Here is a 16,208-nt window from a genome sequence, read left to right on the forward strand (position 1 = left end):
CCTAGCCACCTGCGTGGGAGGAACCAAGAGGGCGTGGGAGGAGGCGGTGTGACCCTGTCGAACCGAGAGTGGATACGAAGTTCCTCTTGACCTCGGAAACTTACGAATTGAAGAGGATATTTGAATACTTTTTTTAAGAAGCTCTTTTACTGAACTATTGGATGGCACTTTTTATTTTTTTGCTAAAAAATAAAAATAAAGAGTTACTTTATAAAACTTCTAAAGATGCTCTTACGGTTTATATTACTCCTTTCATTTCAAATTATACGTTATCTTGGCTTTTCTAACTACTTTGTATCTAGACATACCGTAGTATATAGATGCATAAGAAAAAAAACCAAAGTGACTTATAATTTAGAACAAAGAGAGTAAGGCTTCGTTTGGATGTTGGTATTGAGGTGAAGGAATTGCATTGGGGTAGGAATACCAAATCTGAGTGGAAATGGAAATGGCCAACAATGCCAATGTTGTTGTTTGGATGTGTATGTAATTGGTAGTTAGAATCAAAGGGTAGCAGCCAATTCCAATTCTTGTTTGGATGTACAAACTGTTGAAATGTTTTGAAGAGTCTAGACAGTATACAACATTTTACATGTATGAGAATGTAGTCTCCATAAATTGTGGATATATTGGAAGTATTATATATCACTTTTCACATATAAAAATAGGAGAACTTTATTAAAAATGATCAAAATAGCTGGAGAGGTATGAAAAAGTGAAAAAAAATGAAAGCACATGAACATAGCAGCCATTATATAGCAAATAACATGAGGTCAGTAGCTTCCAAGTACCCATAGAAGATTACAACATACTAAATAGGTCGGCAATCAGACAAGACATGCTTTTGCCTATCATAACAGAAGCTCCTAATTAGGATAACATGTTCTTAAGCATTACATGACAACAAGTTGACAGGAAGTTCCTCAATTGCTATCCTTCTCATTCAACATCAAGAGCCATTCTTTCCTCATGGCCATGGGAAGCTCCATAAGCGCTTGGAATAAATGCTCATTAAGGATTAGCTTCCCATAAGATTTCAGCATGTCACACCTAGCAAAATCTGGTATCATTTGAGGTGCAACAAAGATTTCAGCAGTAGGGGTGACATGGGGCAGCGGTAATGGTTCAGTTGACTTCAAAACATCTTTGAACGAGGTCTTCATATCTCCAAGCATGCAGAGAATTGCATCACCAGTTCGCTGCCTCTTTTGGGGCAACTCTGAGGATGCATCATCAGCTTGTTCAAGTGAATCTTGAGCACTTTCAGCACCAGTCTTGGCTCCTTCCCCATTGGCATGATCAAATAAGTAAATAGTGCTGAATGCATCCCAATTCTTCACTACTTTGGTCTTGTAACAAGCTGATGCCTTGTTACTCTACATAACAGACACATGTTACTACAAAAGTGAGACAGAAGTGTGCCAGAAAACAAAATATGTGTTAAGTAGTTAGCATTTTTCATAAATTTTGTGTAACTATAGACACTGGACAGTGGACTGGTCACAACTCACAACCATCTAAAGACCATCTATATACAGGTACTGGAACTACAGCAAACCAGAAAATAAAAACAAACGAGAAAGTATCCTTACCTCCACATATCTATTCCACACATCTTCACTATCAATTGACAGCTTATTATTCTCCCAATCCCAACCAAATCCACTCCGAGAAAGTATCTTGCTAATGATCTCATAATGCTTGTCAAAAGTCTTGCACCTTGCTATTATATTGTCCTTTGTGATCTCCACATTGCACCTCTCACGTACATTCTTTATAGCAGCATTGTAGACATGTGGCTTCCATCCATTTTGGGCATGATCACCATTGTTGTGATGCTCAACAATGACAACCAACAATGCATTGTCCATCTCATCTGTCCAAGTGAGGTAAACCCTTTTTCCTTTTGCTGCAGCCATGGTGCTATCCACAAAATACCACAGAAGTTAGAGTAAGGTAATATCATATAATACCACAGATGATGCATGTACACCACAAAAGGTAGCTATTCTTTCACACAAAAGATGACCCACACGGCTGAAAGCTCTAGTTTGGTTTTGGTGAATTGATGAAACCCTAAGTGCTAACCTAGTTTATCAAGTGATCATGAGATAGGTAGCACATTTCAAGTGATGAAGCAAATGAAGACCATGACATGATGATGGTGATGCCATGGTGATGATCAAGCGCTTGGACTTGAAAAGAAGAAAGAGAAAAACAAAAGGCTCAAGGCAAAGATATAAATGGTAGGAGCTATTTTGTTTTGGTGATCAAGACACTTAGAGAGTGTGGTCACATTCAGGTTTGATAGCCGTACTATTAAGAGGGGTGAAACTCGTATCGAAATGTAGTTATCAAAGTGCCACTAGATGCTCTAACTCATTGCATATGCATTTAGGATCTAGTGGAGTGCTATCACCCTTGAAAATGTTTGTGAAAATATGCTAATACATGTGCACAAGGTGATACACTTGGTGGTTGGCACATTTGAGCAAGGGTTAGGAACTTCACCGGCGGAGTGTCCGCCCGTAGAGTGCGGACAGTCCGACGGTGCCACCAGCGCTCTAGACAGAAAAGATGGAGGACACTGTAAGTGACCGGACGCTAGTCTCGTTTGGACCGGCGTGTCCGGTCAGGTGGAGCATGAAGACACTAGCGTCAGTCTTTGACCGGACGCTAGGTCACTTAGTGACCGGACGCTGGAGGGGTGTGTCCAGTCCTGCTAACGTGGCAGCGCATAGGGGAGTCGTCGTGTGACCGGATGCTGGGTGTGTCCGGTCAAGCATGACTGGACGTGTCCGGTCATGAAAAATCATTTCTGGATGCTTACTGGAAACGACTGGACGCTGAGGTCCAGCGTCTGGTCACTTCGTAGCAGCGCGTCCAGTCATCACTTGACCGTTGGGATCGGGCGCTCAGTATTTGAAGAGAGGGGACACGTGGCGTGCATCGCACGACCGGACGCTGGGGTCCTGCGTCCGATCGATATGACTGGAGCATCCGGTCACCCCGTGTTGTGCCCAGTGAAGGGGTACAACGACTCTATTTTGTGGGGGCTTCTATTTAAGTCACATGGCTAGCTCAAGCTCACTCTCTTGGCCATTTGCATTGACATAGCAACCTTGTGAGCTTAGCCAAAGCCCTCCCACTCATCCCCATCATTGATTCATCATCTTTGTGAGATTGGGAGAGAATCCAAGTGCATTGCTTGAGTGTTTGCATCTAGAGGCACTTGGTGTTCGTGTTTTGCTACGGGATTCGCTTGTTACTCTTGGTGGTTGCCGCCACCTAGATGGCTTGGAGCAGCGAGGATCATTGAGCGGAGGTTGGTGATTGTCTCCGGCTCCGATCATGGTGATTGTGAGGGGTTCTTGACCTTTCCCCGGTGGAGAGCCAAAAGGTACTCTAGTGGATTGCTCGTGGCTTGTGTGATCCTTATCTTATGTTGGTTGTGTGGCACCATATTGAGGTTTTGGCGTGTGATGCCAATTAGCGCGTGAACCTCCAAGTGAGTGAATCGCCACAACGAGGACTAGCTTGCCGACAAGCAAGTGAGTCTCGGTAAAAAATCATTGTGTCATCATTTGATTCCAAGGTGATTGGTCTTCATTGTTATTCATTCTTGTGATTGATTGGCTCCTTCCTCGACATGGCGGTATAACCATCTTGCTCACTCTCTTTACATTACCGCAAACTAGTTGTCAAGCTCTTTAGTGTAGCTAGTTGTGAGAGCTTGTTAGTTTTGTTAGTGTGGCTCTTTAGTTAGCTTTTGAGAGCACACTAACTTAGTGTAGTGTCATAGCTATTGTGTGGATAGAAACTATATAAACTAGAATTGTGGTAGGTGGCTTGCTATTTTAGTAGGCTAGTGCAAAACTTACTTCACCTCATAATTGTCTAACCGGTTTGTTAAGTGTTGTTGTAGAATTTTTAATAGGCTAGTCACCCCCCTCTAGCCATTAGGACCTTACAACGGCCCTACTCCATCTCAGCATCACCATGCTGCACAAGGCACTCAGCAAACATGTCATTAGCTAGCTACTCCCTAAAGGTGATCCATTCATTCGTCACTTGAACATTTCTAATTAAGTTATCATCATCTACAGGCTCATTTGGCATAGCTGCTACTTCAGCGTCCACTGCTTGCAATAATAAATCATTCATCACATGTTGTCTATCCCTTGCAAAGTTGTGTAACACACAGCAAGCATTAATAATTCGAATCTGCAATAATGTTAGTTAGTAGTCAGAAATTGCCATTCAAATTTCTGTTATGTCAAAGAAACTTTCTGTGTACTGCTGAAACTTACTCCCTCCGTTCCTTAATATAAGCCATATAGTTTTTAGCACGAATATTAATGCATGGCTTGGGGAAGTATGTGGGACGGAGGAAAAAAAGGAAAATCACACACGCACCGATTGGTTTCCCCTCATCGCTGGACCCACCGCCTACCTTTCCCGTGAGCGACGACGCGGCATGTAGAGGGAAGCACAGGATAGGCAGTGGACTCAGCGACACCGACGAGCATCATTTTGAATGTGAGTATTTTACTCTCTCTCCCGCGCGGCATGTAGAGGGAAAAGCCTCGGCAAGTTGAAAAGCAATGGAAGTTTTTGGCTCATCCAAAAATTCCAGCAGAGGAGGGAATCACAATGGCGCCAATGATCAGAAATTTTCGTTTTGTAAACAGCGACCCTGGAGCTATAAAATATAAATTCTCCCCATCACTTTCTCACCAGTCTCCCGCTCGAGCTCGACATCTCTAATGGCTGGTCGCCGCTCTAGGTGGATCAACTGGAATGCCCTCGGCGACGAGGCAGAGGAGGATGCTGCCGAGTTGAACTACGACTACGAGTGGCTTGAACCAGGTTTTCCCACTTTGATTCATCGTTTGTGCAATAGATTCTTCATTCGTTTCGCGATCTGTGCATAATTCGGATTTGCTATCTTGACAGAGGTAGAAGTGACAGAGTCGTATGGCAACGGTGGAGAAGAAGGGGACGGCCACACCGGACTAGGTGGTCACAGCGACGAGGGACAAGCACTTCATGGACACGGCCATGTCCTTGACGTCCGCGAAGGACTCGGTGGCCCGCTACTCGATGGTCGCCATGGTCTTGCGCACCGGGTGCGGTCCATCATCAACAGCGCCATGGTCGGCGCTCATGGCGTGGGCGCCAGCAGGGAGGACGCACTGTAGTTACATGGGCGAGCTCGCCTGGGACTAACAGGTCGCAACCGTGGGCGTGCACCTATGACACAATGGCCTCCTCATCTTCCTATTCAAGGTAATCTGCTACTCGAGTTGATGCATGTTTTGTTCAGATCATGGGTACGATTAGATGTCTACATGTGCTTGTTTATGGTCCATGTATCCATGTATCCTTTGTAACCTGACCATGTATACGACTAGAAGTAGCAATCTGACCATGTTTATGGTTTACTCATTCGTAATTTAGGTGCGAATGGAGGCAGAGGACTCAGCGACAACGACGAGCATGTAGAAGTTGAACCCGAGGGAGGCGCCAATGAGGAAGGAAGGCAGAACGGAGAAGCTATTGGACAAACCAGCTCAGTTCAGCTCCTATTGTTAGTGAGTGTTTTTTGCTTTCCAATAATAGCTCCTGCGCGAGCTTGCTTGTAGGAGTCGTGCGCATGAGAGCATGCAACGACATTGCTGTTTTCTAGCTTGTAGTGGTAGCACGCCCAGCATCATCTCGTTCGTGGGATGGCATGGACCGATAGGAGGTGGTGGCGAGCATGGAGTCGTGGACTGAATTTGCGGTCACGGCATTATAATTGGGTCTTTATATTCGCATGAATAGAGTCAGAAAAAGCTGCGGTTTTCAAGTGGCACCAAATCATCATGTTCACCTGTGTTTCGCATTGAGTGTGTTGGGATTCCACAGGTCGTCTTCTATGTCTCTGGCGGTGGGCGCCGGTGAAGCGACGACAACAATTGGTACCAGAGCTTGTGTGAGGTTCTGAGGAGTAGCGATGGCGCCGAAGAAGGATGGGGAGGAGGGCTCCCGATCACTGTCATGCAGCTGCTCGCGAATGCGCGGCGATCGCCGCGGCCGACATCCTCGTGATGCCATTGTCGAGCGCGTTGTTCATGAGTCAAGCGGCTTAGGCAACTAGCCCCAACTCACGAAGATGAACTATGACACCTGGTCACTGCTGATGAAACTCAAGCTGCAGTCTCGCTACCTCTGGGATGCGATCGAGTAGGACGATGTCGACTTCCACGATGATAGGTCCGTGCTGGAGGCGATCTGCTCCGGCATTCCCCAGGAGATGGTGCCAACCCTGGCGACCAAGGCGATGGCCAAGGAGGCATGGCAAGCCATCCGCACGATGCGCATCGAGGACGAGCAGGTGCAGAAGGCCACGACGTAGAGTCTCCAGGCAGAGTACGAGCAGATCATGTTCCGTGATGGTGAGTCTGTCGAAGATTTCGCCCTCCGTTTGTCCAATCTTGTACAGCGGTTGGCGATTCTCGGTGATGAGGAATCGGAGCCCAAGGTGGTTGCCAAGTACCTCTGTGTCGCATGACCGAGGTATAGGCAGCTCGTCATCTCCATCGAGATGCTCCTAGACATCGACACTCTCTCGATCAAGGAGGTGACCGGGAGGCTCAAGGCGGCTGATGATGGTGCCAACCCCGGTGGGGGTGCGGGATCATCTGGAGGCGGCTCCTCTATAGCTCGTCTCAATCACACCGAGGACAAGCTGGTGGAGTGCGTAATGTCACGGCTACAGGTGTCTGGTGGTGGCAGCACTGGTGGTGGCTCTAGAGGTGGGTGTTTGACATCCAACCAGAGATGAGGTCGAGCTGGTGGGAACTCGTCTCAAGGCCGAGGAAGCAGAGGAGGCTCCAAACCTCCTACCGACGGCGCCAGTAAGAAGAAGAAGAAACTCGCCGGCGACGAGTGCGCGTACTGCGGCATCAAAGGCCACTGGGCCCGTGAGTGCCGCAAGAAGCGGGACGAGGCGGCCCATGTAGCCCAAGTCAAGGAAGGGCCCATGGAGGGGGCCCTGATGCTGGGCGTCGTCAACCTTGATGCCAATCCATCCCCAATCCGAGGTCCGTCGGTGGATTCGTCCCCGGCGGTGGAAGATGCCGACCTCGCAGTCGAGATCGAGGGGGGAGGTTGCACGCGGTGGTCATTCGCCGAGGCGAAGCCAACCGTCACCTCACTGGTGGCCCTGGCCACACCGAGTCTCACGGAGGTGAATAGCGCAGGTGGCGCTCGAGAGATCCACCTCCACGAGAGCAAGCTCTTCGTCCAGATCAGGGAGAAGGGCGATGGCGGGAGCACGCGCTGGATCCTTGACACCGGCGCGACGAATCACATGACGGGCCACCGCAACTTCTTCTTCGAGCTCGACACTGGCATCCATGGGACCATGCGCTTCGGCGACGGGTTCGTGGTCTCCATCGAGGGGCGCGGTACTATCCTGTTCGAGTGCAAGAACGGGGAACACCGCCTCCTGTCCGGCGTCTACTACATTCCTCGGCTAACGGCGAACATCGTTAGCCTCTGTCAGCTCGACGAGGATGACCACGAGGCGTGCATCAAGAAGGGCATTCTGCGCATCTAGGATCAGTAGAATCGCCTGCTTGTGATGGTGAAGCGGTCAGCGAACAGGCTCTACTTCCTCGACATCGAGATCGCGCAGCTAGTGTGCCTCACTGCGCGGAGCAGCGAGGTGGCCTGGCAATGGCATGCGAGGTTCGGGCACCTCGGCTTCTAGGGGCTACGCGCGCTGTCAAAAGGTGGGATGGTGCGTGGCCTGCCACCGATTAACCACGTCGAGTAGATCTGCGACAGCTGTCTGGCGGGCAAGCAGCGTCGACGCCCGTTCCCGGCGGCCAGCAGGTACCGCACGACGCACCCACTAGAGCTGGTGCACACCGACCTGTGTGGGCCGATCACGCCAAAGACACCTGGAGGGAAGAGGAGCTTCCTCCTGGTGGTCGAGGATAAGAGCAGGTACATGTGGCTGGTGCTGCTCGCGTCGAAGGATCAGGCGGCATCTGCCATCATCCAGTTGCAAGCGCAAACTGAAGCTGAGGCGGGGCGAAAGATGGGCACGCTCCGCACCGACCGTGGAGGCGAGTTCACGACGCACGTGTTCGCCGACTACTATGCCGAGCAGGGCATCGGGCGACATCTCACCGCGCCATACACTCCACAACAGAACGGCGTGGTGGAGAGAAGAAACCAGACGGTGCTGGGGATGGCCCGAAGCATGCTCAAGGGAAAGGGTCTGCCAGGCTAGTTGTGGGGGGAGGCAGTCGCCATGGCTGTCTTCATCCTCAACCGATCGCCGATGAGGAGCGTCGAGGGGAAGACTCCGTACGAGGTCTGGTATGGCATCAAGCCCTCTGTCCACTTTCTCCACGTGTTTGGATGTGTGGCGCACATCAAGGTGGCAGGTACACACCAACAGAAGCTCGATGATCGGAGTACACCGATGGTGTTCATCGAGTACGAGCCGGGCTCCAAGGCATACCGCTTCTACAACCCGGACACCAAGCGCGTGATCATCTCGCGCGACGTGGTGTTTGACGAAGGAAGGGCATGGGACTGGAGCAGCGTCAGCGAGTCCAGCGGGGAGAACACTGAGCCGTTCCACATCGAGTACACGACGGTCTCAGTGCGACACGGCGCCGCCATCGACCCGCAGCCACAGCAAGGAAGCGTGGTGGGACCCCAGTCTATGGTGGACACAGACATCGCACCTCCGGCGCCAGAGTCGCCGTAGACACCGGTGCATGCACCGGGCGGGGTTGAAGCGCCTACAGCAGTGGGGCTATCACCGGAGTTCGTCTCGCCACCAAGCGCGAACCAGACCTCGACAACGACCATGACGACGCACCGCTTCGGTTCAGAGCATTGGACAACGTGCTCGGACCGGCTAACATTCTCGGCCTGGCAGAGCGGAAGTTCTAGGTCGACGAGGAGCTTCTGCTCGCCAGCGGCGATGACGAGCCAGCCACATTCGAGGAGGCACGTGGTGATGCTCACTGGCGGAAGGCCATGGTGGAGGAGATGTCATCGATTGAGGAGAACAAGACATGGACACTCGCTGATCTTCCACCAGGACACCGCCCGATCGACCTCAAATGGGTGTACAAACTGAAGCGCGATGAACAAGGGGCGATCATGAAGTTCAAGGCTCGGCTCGTTGCTAAGGGCTACATCCAGCAGGCCGGGGTGGACTTTGATGAAGTGTTTGCTCCGGTCGCTTGGATGGAGTTGGTGCGCATGCTCCTTGCTGTCGCCGCTCAGAGGAACTGGCTTGTGCATCACATGGATGTCAAGTCAGTGTTCCTGAATGGCGAGCTCTAGGAGGAAGTATATGTCCGGCAGCCGCCAGGTTTCACTACTGCTGGACATGAAGGCAAGGTCCTAAAGCTCAAGAAGGCATTGTACGGGCTTCGTCAGGCTCCCCGTGCATGGAACGCAAAGCTGGACAAGACCCTGCGCGAGCTGGGTTTCGCCAGGTGCGCCAGCGAGCATGGGATGTACACCAGAGGAGGCGCAGCGGAGCGAGTGGTGGTTGGTGTCTACGTCGACGACTTAATCATCACCGAAGCAAGGCAGGAGGACGTCGAGGCGTTCAAGGAGCAGATGAGGTGCATGCTCCGGATGAGCGACCTCGGCCTGCTGTCATTCTACCTCAGGCTCGAGGTGAAGCAAGGTGGCGACGGCATCAGGCTAGGACAAGCCGCATATGCCAGGAAGCTGCTGGAGAAGGCAGGGATGACGGCGTGCAATCCCTGCCACACGCCAATGGAGGTCCGGCTCAAGCTCTCTGCCAAGAGCACCACGCTGGAGGTCGACGCCACGATGTACCGCAGTCTTGTCGGGAGCCTGTGATACCTGGTGCACACCAGGCCAGATCTCGCGTTCGCGGTGGGCTATGTGAGCCATTTCATGGAAACGCCTCGATAGGAGCACCTCGCCGCCGTCAAGCACATTCTGCGCTACATCGCCGGCACAATCAACTACGGGCTGTTCTACCCCAAGCTCGGCAACATCGGCAACATGCTAACTAGATACGAGCTGGAGGGGTATAGTGACAGTGACTTGGGGGGAGACATTGACGAGAGGAGGAGCACCGGTGGAGTCATCTTCTTCCTGGGTGAGATGCCAGTGTCCTGGCAGTCACAAAAGCAAAAGACGGTGGCCCACTCGACGTGTGAAGCAGAGTACATGGCGGGCGCGGCAGGAGCGTGCCAGGCTATGTGGCTCGTTCGGCTGCTGGGCAACATCACCGGCGTCAAGGTCCAGCCGCCGATCCTGAAGATGGACAATCAGTCCGCCATTGCACTAAGCAAGAATCCCGTTCTTCATGACAGAAGTAAGCACATCGACACTAAATATCATTTCATCTGTGAATGTGTGGAGAACGGGAGAATCTTTGTGGAACACGTGAGCACGGAGGAGCAGCTCGCGGATGTGCTGACGAAGTCACTTGGGCGAGCGCGGTTCAGTGAGCTGCATGACAAGATCGGTGTCGTCAAGCTTTGATGGACATAGCCTGGTTTGGGGGGAGATTGTTGGACAAACCAGCTCAGTTCAGCTCCTATTGTTAGTGAGTGTTTTTTTGCTTTCCAATAATAGCTCCTATGCGAGCTTGCTTGTAGGAGTCGTGCGCATGAGAGCATGCAACGACATTGCTGTTTTCTAGCTTGTAGTGGTAGCACGCCCGGCATCGTCTCGTTCGTGGGATGGCGCGGACCGATAGGAGGTGGTGGCGAGCGTGGAGTCGTGGACTGAATTTGCGGTCACGGCATTGTAATCGGGTCTTTATATTCGCATGAATAGAGTCAGAAAAAGCTGCGGTTTTCAAGCGGCACCAAATCATCGTGTTCACCTATGTTTCGCATTGAGTGTGTTGGGATTCCGCAGGTCGTCTTCTACGTTTCCGGCGGCGGGCGCCGGCGAAGCGACGACAACAGAAGCCACTGGTAATCTTGCATCTTGTTCCTTAAATTCATCTTGCATGCTGTACTCACACGTTGATTTGCACTGCATTTTTAAAACTAGCAGTAATGAATTTACACTACTTTAATCTACACTTTAATCTGCAGGTGCCAACGGTACATTGAGGAGGAGAAGAAGGTGGTATCGACTCCATGAGAAGCAAACTGCCTACACAATGCTTCTAGAGAGGACAGCTCCTGGTGTATTGAGTCGAGGAGTGTCTCAAGAAGTGTCTGTACTAACGGGCATACCTGTGCAGACATTGCACAAGTGGTGGAAGAAATGCAAGGATGTCGGTGGAATGCACGGACTGGAAAACAAAAAGTCAATAAACTGTGGGTGGCTCAAACATAGCATGCATCTCGCCGCACCCGGAACACTCATACTTTGCCATCTCTCTGAACCAATGCGAGAAGTCAGTCTTCGTTCCGGGCAATTGAAGACACATCACACATGGCACCAGCTTGATCTCCTCCTTCAGCATGGGAAGCGAGGTCGCCGTCTTCGTGTCCTTGTCCATTGGAAGCGAGATCACTTGCTCTGTCTTCTCCTTGGGCATGGAAGATGAGTTGCAGTTGTCCATGGAGTCTGGCGTGAAAGAGAGGGAGAGAAACAAAGCTACTGCACGTGCCAGACTCAGATGGAATGCATATGTACATAGAAACAAAGCTACGGAGTATCAATCGTTCTGTTAAGAATTTTTTTTTCCTAAATCTAAGAAATTGGTTGGGACATATGCTATATTTTGGAATTTTCTTTAGAAATCTATATGGCTTATATTAAGGAACGGAGGGAGTACAATTGTTACCTGATCTTTTATGTCAAAGAAACTTTGTGTGCGTAGGATAGCCCATTTTTTCTTCCATAAACCAAAAGTTCTCTCTACAACATTTCTAGCACGAGAATGACGCAAACTCTTTGGGAGTTTTCGGCTGTTGTTGACTTGAAACCCACTCTTTCAAATGGTACTGAGTGGATCTAAATGGACCAAGAAATCCAGGCCCATTGGTATAACCAGCACCAACTAAATAATACTTCCCTATTGTGAAGCAACTGCGTTAGCTACCAACAAATGAAAGAAAAAAATTGCCAAGACAAAGAGTCGTACCCTTAGGTACAACAAATCCATCTTGGTGACTCATTGCATCACGTAGAACTCTTGAGCCAGAGGCTGAACCTTCCTAGCCAGGTAACACATACAAGAACTTCATATTCCAATCAACCACACCTAACATGTTAATAGTGATTTGTTGCTTTCTGTGCCTGTACCTCCCTTGGTCAACCACAGGAACAGACACATCAACATGACACCCATCAGGTGCTCCAAGTGCATTGCCAAACCACTTCCACCTATAATCATCAGGTGGTTGAATAGAAGGTTCAGGAATCTTAATGAACTCCTCACTTAGAGATAGAATGGCTGTCAGCACATCAGAAAAGTGTCTACTGATGGTCTCTAAAGAACGCTTATAATCACCACGCAACAACCTCATTTTTAGACCATGCCCAACTACTAGCAAGAACATAGCAACCTTTTCTTCCACACTCACATATACACTGTCATGGAGACCACACATCTCACGCAACATGGTGCATAGATCATGGAAGTTCCTTTTAGTCAAATGCGACTTATCATAGCATGTAACTTCAGATCCATCATACATTTCTTTGAGCAAATCTTTCCTAGTATTGTGCCTGCACTCATCATCACTAAAGCACCCTAAATTCCTTAGGCCCCTCTGTGAACTAAGATATGCTACCCCAAGAACAACTGACTCAAAGTAAAGTTATGTCAACACAATCCACCTCCTCTTTCTTCTTTTATTTTCTTCAGTTATAGAAGAAACCAATTCAAGATCTGACATTATATAGCTACAATGCACACGCATCACTTATAAGAAATAAAATTCTAAACACAACAACACAACAACATACGGCAATAAACTTCATGGCATACAACAATAACACAACAACTAAGAATCACATACCTTCAATTCATCAATTGACCTGAAGAGGACCCAACGCTTGGAGAGCAATCTAAAAAAATAATGTAAGACATCATTAGGGTTTCTCTGTGTACTGCAATGGAGTGCCATAGATGAGAGAGGGGGCTTAGGGATTCGACCGGTCATCCAAAACAAACTCCCTTGTTCACGAGATTGACCAGCGGGGAGAGAGGGGAAACAATGGAGGATGGACAGAAATCCAAGTGAATGGGGAGGAGGCCACGACACCGTGGATGAAGCGAACGGCTAGGAGAGAGCGGAGCACGTCGGCAGACTTGGCGGTGGGCTGTTAGGGAGGAGATAGCGTGGAGGGCGGTGGCGTGGTTGCCCACACCGGTGAGGGAGCTGATGGTGGTGGCTGTGGGCGGGTGGGGCGGATGCTGTGGGGGAGGCAGGGAGGTGATGGGGAGGGGCGGATGCGGTGGGGGAGTGTGGGGGGAATGACCCTAGATACCAGGGGCTACGCTACCAGGGGCGGTCCAGCCCACAAGACTAAGACCTATGGTGCACGACACTGCTCGGTGTGTACCGCAAGGCATCTATGGTGATATCCTGAAGATGCTATGAGATCTGTTAGGATACGTTTGATCCCATGATTCTTGTAATTTGTTATTACTTATCGGTTATCTTCTAGATCTAACCGACTTGTAACCCTGCCCCCTAGACTATATAAGGCGGGTAGGGACCCCCTCAAAACACATGCAATTTCATACGATAGCCAATACAAACCAACATACCATATGAGTAGGGTATTACGTCATGCTGATGGCCCAAACCTGTCTAACTCTTATGTCTCTGTTGCGTTCTTGTCCTTGATTACGCGCACCTCTATCGATCAATCTACCTTAGTGGGATACCCCTCAGAGGACTGCCGATGATATCCTATCGACAGTTGGCACGCCAGGTAGGGGTGTGCGTGTTATTTCTATGACAAACAAGATGGTATATTTTGTAGGCTCTTCATCCTCTCCAAAGCCCGGCCAGATCTTTATGGTCGGATCGATCTCCTAGATCATCAATGCTGACAGAGACGGAGAGATCATCGAGCTGGTGCAGATCGATTCTGTGCCCACCACACCAACACCTACAACAATAGATCTGATCTCAGAGCCGCCTTCGAGGTTGTCTTCACCAACAACTCACTGCCTGCTCCCCCTCTACCTAAGGAAGCAGATCAACAACGATGATCTGATCGCATCCATCGACCAGGTTGGCTAGAAGCTCACCAACTACCTCTCCATCATGGAATCGGCTCTGACCACTCTGGTTCAACACTGACCACCCTCCGATTCTGATCCATCGGAGGCCAATCAAGAAACTCTAGGGGCCACGGCCGCCATCCATTAGGATGCCCTAAGGGGCAAATTCACTGACCAGGTGGGAGATATCTATCCTCTCGCTAACCCAATCGACGACAAGCTTTCATCGACTGTTAATATGTTGTAGATCGACCGACATCCCAAAGCATCCCTCCACACCATCCTAGAGGAAAATCTAGACTCCGAGTCCTAGGGCTCTACGGAGACTGTCGTTGAAACTACCTCCGTCCAACCTCCTTTCCCACCCTTCCGAGGAGGCGGGATTTTTAATGTCAGCGTCGATAGCCCTCCATGGGATGGAGAAACCGACGAGGACCACATGGCTCACGTCAACAGAAACACCAACGCACGCAATGCCAAGCAAATGAGGCCGCCATTGTGTTAGCCGAGGTTGCTCGCAATGGAGAACAACTCGACTCACAAGGGAGGCCACGCCCACTCCGCCACAACCTCGATGATGAATCCGTTCACGATGATGGCCACGACATCTACAAGACCCTAAGCACCAACTTGGCCATGGCTGCTAATGAGCTCGCTCGGCTCAAGCAAACACTAGAACTCACCAAGGTCGTCGCAATGCTAGGTCAATGAGATCCACTAGGATCAGGGACCTTCCTACTCGACAAGCTTGAATCACCGATCTGCCACGCCAAGATCCAATCACCGCCCTAGTAGAAGTTGTTTTGCCGATCAACATCGCGATGATGGACAACCCCTCCAAGGGGAGCTAGGAGGAACCGCATCAACTACCCTCACCAACATGACCAGGAAGTCAATCAAGACATCCGAGCACACATCAACAATCTCTAGGATGCGCGATGTCATATTGATGGGCGCCATTTCTCTCACCATGAAGAGGAAGTACGCCAACGTCAAGAATAAGAGCAAGAGTTCGATAATCTGGATGCAGCCCTCCAGCCACTTAATGCCGGCAATGCTGTAGATCCTGAAGGTGATGATCCCGAAGGGCCCTGAGCATTCATGAGAGCACTTCGAACACTCCAGTGGCCCCATGGTTTCAAAATCACCAGGGTCGAGCCCTATGAGAGATGGATGAACCCCACACAGTAGCTACAAGCTTATGCCACTGCCGTGCGTGCCGTCGGGGGAGATACCAGTGTCATGGCAAACTATCTTCCCGTCATGCTTACGCCAACCGTGATGAACTGGCTCATGAGCGTCACCTCGAATTTCATCAGATCTTGGGAATAGTGGAAGAAAGTCTTCACCAACAACTACATGGCTATGTGTACTCGGTCGGGCTCTAAGCACGATCTGAATTGCATCTATCAGAAATCATCCGAGCACCTCCGTAGTTATATCAGGCGATTTTCTGAGATGAGGAATTCTATTCCTAACATCATGGAGGCAGAAGTCATCACCACCTCTGTCCGAGGACTCCATCATCATGACCTCCGCTCCAAATTCAATCGTAAGCCACCAAAGGGGATTGGCGAGATGATCACGACTGCCGATCAATACATCGACGCTGAAGAGGCCGAAGTTTATTTCAATGAGGATGCAGGCACTCACTGCCCAACATGCCGTATCAATGAGCACCCTGATGAACGATGCCACAGTGACCGTGGCCACGATGATCGTGGCCACCATCAGGACAATGGACGCGATCGGCCAGAAGGGTCTAGAGCTGGTCAATATAGTCACCGCCGACCAGACAACATCATCGCCACCATTGACAAACCTTGTGCCAAACACAACTATGATGAGCAGTACAAGAAGATCCTCGAAGGACCGTGCCCCCTCCATAAGAACAGCAATCACAAGATGAAGGACTACCTTGGCCTAGCCAAGGAGTTCTAGACCAAAAAAATGACGATGACAATGATGACAGAGCCAGAGGTCGCCAACCACCTGGGGACAA

At 50.0% G+C, this 16,208-nt stretch overlaps 1 protein-coding gene and 1 pseudogene across 1 annotated transcript; both read right to left on the reverse strand.

The window, feature by feature from the left end:
- Positions 1-923: 923 nt before the first annotated feature.
- On the reverse strand, positions 924-1,901 carry LOC136515879 (uncharacterized). Its single transcript, XM_066509343.1, has 2 exons — positions 1,593-1,901; positions 924-1,376 (listed from the first exon to the last, which is right to left on the reverse strand). The coding sequence occupies exons 1-2, from the start codon at positions 1,869-1,871 to the stop codon at positions 924-926; spliced, it is 732 nt and encodes a 243-aa protein (XP_066365440.1). The 5' UTR covers positions 1,872-1,901.
- Positions 1,902-3,978: 2,077 nt separating this feature from the next.
- LOC136514852 (uncharacterized) lies at positions 3,979-12,866 on the reverse strand (annotated as a pseudogene).
- Between the last annotated feature and the right edge of the window lie 3,342 nt (positions 12,867-16,208).

Source organism: Miscanthus floridulus, chromosome 17 (genome assembly GCF_019320115.1).
Source record: "Miscanthus floridulus cultivar M001 chromosome 17, ASM1932011v1, whole genome shotgun sequence".
Taxonomy (NCBI): Eukaryota; Viridiplantae; Streptophyta; class Magnoliopsida; order Poales; family Poaceae; genus Miscanthus; species Miscanthus floridulus.